Source organism: Cyprinodon variegatus, unplaced genomic scaffold (assembly GCF_000732505.1).
Source record: "Cyprinodon variegatus isolate N-32 unplaced genomic scaffold, C_variegatus-1.0 Scaffold180, whole genome shotgun sequence".
NCBI classification, from domain to species: domain Eukaryota; kingdom Metazoa; phylum Chordata; class Actinopteri; order Cyprinodontiformes; family Cyprinodontidae; genus Cyprinodon; species Cyprinodon variegatus.
The window spans coordinates 571256-577255 of record NW_015150633.1 but is presented as its reverse complement, the minus strand read 5'-3'; the positions used below and the strand labels follow the sequence as shown (position 1 = coordinate 577255).

Below are 6000 nucleotides of genomic sequence, written 5' to 3'. Positions count from 1 at the left end.
ATGTGGAACAGCTCTCATTGATTTACATGAAAGACAAGCGCCCCGCTGATGTACGTCGTGCGGAGCGGAGCGCTGACTGAGTATGTGGAATCTGGGGGTTAAAGAGAAAACACTATAAGGCAACCAGACCCATTATATTTCGGACAGGACGCTCACAAAAAGCTAAATCCAAAAATATATTTATGACAGCTTGCCCCGATTACTTTCTGTAGGTAATGGTGCAAAAACCTGTTTTGTTTTTTAAGTTGGCATTTTATTTTTAGGAGCAAATTATCAAAATACTTTTTAAATCAAAGACATCATTAAAATGTACATAACAGCAAAAGGGCTCCAGAGAATGGTGGTGACTGCATCTAGATTTTGGGGATGCTTCATAAAATAGGAAAACAGCCTGATGTAGATTGATTCCAATACAAAAAACCGCTTGATAGGAAAAAAAAAAAGTTCTTTGTCACATAATTTTAAGATGCCATGTCTCTTAATAGAGTTATAGTGAGGCTTGTTGTGCTTTGTTATCCTCTACAGCATGTGTTCTGTGAGGAGTGCCTGTGTTTGTGGTTCGACCGCGAGAGAACGTGCCCTCTGTGTCGCTCCACTGTCGTCGAGGCCCTGCGATGCTGGAAGGACGGCACCACGTCCGCTCACTTCCAGATATACTGAGCTCTCTGACAAGATTCACAGGATCATAGGGATGGGAGTGCGCTTTAAAGGAAGTTACACCATGCCCCAGTGAACTCTCATACAGAATGAGAATTTTTGCAGTTTTCTAAACTAAATGATGGTACACGTGCATAACGACATTATCCACACCGAGTCATGGCATCAAGGTCAGCTGTTATTTTATAGTATATTTTCTTTCTTTGCATAAGTAGGTATTGATTTATTGTAAGCATGACGGGGTAAAGAATTAACACGAATTTAAAATCTGTGTATATTCCCTGTGATATTTTATGTAAAGCTACTGTTCACCTTGTATGTGGTTTAAATGAGGCACCTCAGCATTATCTGCAGTGGAAAGCTACCCTCTTTGCAAAGTTTTAGGTTAATTTTATCTCCCTAAATTAAAGAATTCAATTTTGCTTCGGTTTTAAACTGTAAGCAGTGTAGTTTGGTTTCATTTTTGTGATCCATGTTGCAATTAAAGACAACCTTAGGAAGAGCTTTCATTGTTTATTATCAGAACTGTTGAAGATTTATTAGAAATTTTTGACATAAAAAGATCCCAGTTGATACAAAACAAAAAAAAAACTTTACATCAGAAAAAGAAAAGCTTATTCTTAGGAATCACAAACAGCATAAAAGCATTTTATGAACAGGTCCAGCATTTTTGTTTAAGGTAAAACGCTACATAACAGCCTCAACAATAAAACATACACAAATCTTTAAACAGGATCCAAACACTAAAAAAAAAAAAAAAAAGACACCTATAAAAGGCCTCGTCCATTATTTACATGTGTACAAAGAGTTTAGCTTATCTAGAAAAGTACAGTGCATTTTTGGAGCTTTAGAACAGGTGTATTTCAGTGCATTTTTAAAGTTTTCCAGTAGTAATTACTTCCTGTATGCGTGAGGTCAAATCCGTTTTACTCAACTGTCCCTGATGCACTCGCATCATCGGAGAAGAAAACATTTAAAGGCGTACCATTAGTAAGCTTTTCCCTCCGCCGGTACCGGGGGAGGATTACATCACTGTTTTGTTTTGTAAATGGGATGACAGAATGGAGGAGAGAGAAAAGGGGGAGGGCAAGACAACTGCAGACTGCTCTGTTTCAAACTTCAAATCCATCCACAGCACAAGCTCAGTCAATTCAGTCAGCCTTCAACCCTGAAACATGACATCTTTCAGCCTTCATTCCTCTTCTGTCTGTGCACATCTCGGTTCTTCAGCGACAGCATCCTCTTGCATCCCTTTCTTTAAGTGCAAATGATGTAAGCCCATTTGCTGTTCCGCATGTGTGATTTTTTTTTTTTTTAAAGGCACCAATCTAGAGTAAGAGAAATTTATTCACATAAAAAAATCAAATATTTTCATAGAATTAGACCCTACAGAGACAAACATGTCAGTGTGGTAAATATTATTAGACATTCAGCAGCTTTAAGTTGTTCCTCTTATTGTATAGAAATATTTAACTAAAACAAAAATTTAAAACAAATATATATTTGACTGATTTTAGCCATTAGATAGAATTCTGTTTAAATAAAATTGGGCTTTATTTTATTTATTTTTTCCTAAAGCTTGTACATTTTTTTCTTTGTTATAATTGCATTGTGAAATAAAATTCACAATTTATTGTCTAATTAACCGGTGTTCTTAAAGAAGAAAAAAAGTTAACATTTTATACATATAAACATTTCCTTAGTGTCAAAGCTAATTAAAATGTCGCTGTCTCACCTGTTGCGGAAGACGCAGCCCACGCGCCCTACAGGTGTCGCCTCGCGCTTATCAGCACAAGTAAGGTGACGTGCACCGCGAGGCACAGGAAGCCTTTGAAGTGGCCGCACCCGCTCACCGCCTTTCTTTCCCCGCAGCCGAGCTCTCCCACAGTCTCCCCGGCTGTCCAGCTCTTCTCCAGCTGATCTCCGATCCTCCGCAGCCGCGACGCAAGCAGCTGAGCTACGGAGCAAGCCAAGGAGCGTCGGTGCGGCGCACTACAGCTGGAGTCTCCCGGCCGCAGCAGAGGCTGGTCTATCGGTAACCAGCACATGTTCGCTGACTGAGCAGCCGTGCTGTCCCTTTCCTCCTTAAATCGGGGGAAGGATATATGAACCCTCCTCTTGCTCCCTTATCAAACCTTAACCGTGTTTGCGCTCCCCAGACTCACTCCACCTCTAACTGCTATATTATTCATTACCACGTCACATGGTGTTTAGGGTTTACATCATCTTCTCTCCCAAATAAAAGATGCAGTGCTTAACACTCCAATCTCCAATGTTTGAAGTCTTTTGTTTAAGGAGACTGAACATTGTGTCCTATTAAGTGTTTAAAAAAAAATGCAGTTCACAATTTGAATAAATCTCCCACATAGATAACAAATGCTTCGTTATTAACATGTTTAACTACTAATTTTCAACTGCTAACTTAAGCAATAAAATAAGTATCATATAAAGGAGGAATTAAAAACAACTAGCGGAACCAATATAAAGCTGCTTTGTTCCTCTTCGGATTGTTTATTAAGAAGGGCGCGCTGGTTTCTGTCGGTCCCTCGGAGCTTCCTATAGTTTCGTATTCTGTTTAGTTAAACTGCCATTATTTAAACTTTGAAGGATGACATGGCTACGAACGAGCTTGTTGCCTTTAGGGAACGCTGGGAACAAGAACTAAAGGGCAGAAGAGAAGAGAATCGACTCGTTCGTTCGCCTTCCTCTTCCTCCAGGGATGATCCTGGTCGTTCAGGACTGAGAGACGGAAAACCTAGTTTAAAACTAGAGGATCCAGGCTGCAGCGAGAAGGAGGGAATAATCTGTGGTCGAACCGCTTCTGCGGAGGTAGAAGATCAGCCTCAGTATGTCTCCATTGCTCACAGCCTGTTGGATGGGAGGACCAGTCCCCTGCTGGACAGGATCGAGAAGGAGAGAACGAATAGAAAAAGGCTGTATCATAAAATGAGCAACATGTGCACTTCATCCCTGCAGAGGCAGCCTCAGAGGAAGGTGAAGAAAGAAGAGGAGCTTGTGGATCAACTCATTCAGGATCTGGTATGATGGCTGGGAGGATGTTGTTCAAACAGGGTCATGCAAACGTAGTTGACCTTTACAGTTACAATCATCTTCAGTTTTTGATGTCTTTCAGAAAATTATTGCTTAAATAATGGAACAGAATTGTTGCACAAGTGAATAAATAAATAAATAAATCAGTTCAACATCATGATTTGATTCATCAAAGTAATTGAGCTGTCTGGCCTGAAGTACATAAACAATGGTACAAAAATAGTAATGGTGCCATCAAGTATTATTTTAAACTGGCGCTTCTTTCATCAGTATGACTTGTTAATTCAGTCGTATTGTAACATTTGTTAACTTGAAAATAATATTGGCTCTCTAAATTCTTAACTTTGTTTATATTTTTGCTGTATAATCTAATTATGGAATAATACAACAATAATAACCTCCCATGTGGTTATTATTGTTCCATGTTTTCTTTAGAAAGTCTCTCTCTGGTTTGCTGTGATCCAAAAGACAGATGATTTTTTTTTTCTCATCTATTCTCAATTTTTTTAAGATTGGTTCATCCTGTGTTACTTTTTGACAACTTGTACTTTTTGACTAGCCTGATTCATGTTCCCATTTAGGTTATTCTACAGATCAGATTATTATCAAGCCTGGATCGAACCATAGCTAGTGAAAAATTAACCCCGTAACGTGGTTAATATTAGTTAATTTCTTATTAATAAGGCCGGATTGGTTTAAAAATTATATGAAAACATAATTTTATATTTACCCTGATCTGTTTGTTTGATATAAAGTTTGTTAAATTTTTTAATAACAAAGTGCGATTAAAAAAAATAAGCTAAAGCAAGTGTGCTTAAAAAAAGCGAAAACAGAATGAATCTAAGAGTGCCGTGAGACTTTTTCACAGCAAAGTAGTCAGTGTATCCAATGTGTTGTACTGCAATTCTCCTTCTTTGCAGAACGAAGTCAACGACATTCCTTTCTTTGACGTTGAGTTACCCTACGAATTGGCCTTGAAGATATTCCAGTATCTCAACTGTGCAGAACTTGGCCGCTGTGCTCAGGTGAGCTGCAAAAAAAATCCCAAAAAGAAAACAAATGCATGCATGGGGATGGGCTGTTTATGTTATGTAATTGAAAAAAACGGACACAAAAACGTGAGGCAGAAAGTCCCTTCCCACAAAATGAATTGGCTGTCCTAAGATTGCTTTTATACAGCTTACAATTCTTGTGAAAAAAAAAGGTCAGTAATGCTGTCAAATCACCATTTATGTGTTTTTTTTATATTTACATTTATACATATTTGATACCTAGCCAAACTACAGGTATCAAGGCATATTACTAGATGTAATTGTTTACCACGTAGACCCCCTAGGTTTTCTGAGTGAAACTTAGTTTTGGAAATTTCTTTTTGGCTTATTTTAAAAAAAAATCTTTAATTCCTTTAATTTTCATTAGTTTTTTAACTGGGTTTGTTGTTTTCTATCATTCTAATTCCAAAGCTTACTTAGTTTAATTTTTTTTAATACAGGTTTTAGTACTAGTTTTAGTCTTTTTATACTCATTTTTTTAAATGCAGGTATCGAAAAGGTCAGAATGTTGTGCAATTATATCTATATTAAGTAAAGACACAAGATTCCACTTTCAAAAGGTGGTTTAGTTACGAGAAACACTTTTTTATTCATTTTGCAAAGCTTTTAAATTGATCAATAAACACCATAACAAAGGCGAGTATTATTTGTATCCGTTTTTTTTTACTCACAGCGCAGTTACAGTTCCATTTCCTATTATTTAAAGTTCTCATGTATTTCAGTTGACAAGAGTGTTTTCTGAATTTTTTCATTAGTTTTAATAATTTATTATAACCCTGCTGCTTTCCCAGCAGCAGAACTACTCAGGCTAAGGTGAGATTTTGGTTCTGTGCTTCTCTGAAAACCTGAGATCTGCAGAAACTAATCTGACTGATGAACTGGAAAAAAAACAGTTTATTTTATCCTCTACTTCAGACTATCATTTGATCTGATATGAAAAGCTTTGCATACCCTAAAGGTTTTGGCTTCAGACCTTTCACACTTCTCCATAATGCGGCTCTTGCGGTTTAAAGTCTTTTGACTGATCAGGTTTTTTTTGGCTGCATTGCTTGTTAAGTCACATGCTGCTCCCACCTGTTGCTGCACACTACAAGTCAGCTGGCTGAAAGAAGACCATTTTCCTTTCATCTGTCACACTTTGATAGAATTTTCACTTTAGACTTCTAACCACCCCCTGTCTGCTTTTGAACTTTTAAACCTCCTCCTTCAGAATGACACTTTCAGACTCGCCTGTCTTTCA

At 37.6% G+C, this 6000-nt stretch overlaps 2 protein-coding genes across 5 annotated transcripts in view; both read left to right on the top strand.

The window, feature by feature from the left end:
• Window positions 1-1423, top strand: part of rnft2 (ring finger protein, transmembrane 2) — a 13626-nt gene extending 12203 nt beyond the window's left edge. For all 4 annotated transcript variants that reach the window (XM_015378847.1, XM_015378845.1, XM_015378846.1 and 1 more), the window contains one exon: window positions 526-1423. In XM_015378847.1, coding sequence (XP_015234333.1) covers window positions 526-660 — 135 coding nt within the window. In that variant the 3' untranslated portion in view covers window positions 661-1423. The remainder of the gene's footprint in view (window positions 1-525) is intronic.
• A 1655-nt stretch (window positions 1424-3078) lies between these two features.
• fbxw8 (F-box and WD repeat domain containing 8) overlaps window positions 3079-6000 on the top strand; it is a 31673-nt gene continuing 28751 nt past the window's right edge. Inside the window, exons 1-2 of the mRNA XM_015378843.1 lie at window positions 3079-3696; window positions 4629-4733. Coding sequence (XP_015234329.1) covers window positions 3271-3696; window positions 4629-4733 — 531 coding nt within the window. The 5' untranslated portion in view covers window positions 3079-3270. The remainder of the gene's footprint in view (window positions 3697-4628; window positions 4734-6000) is intronic.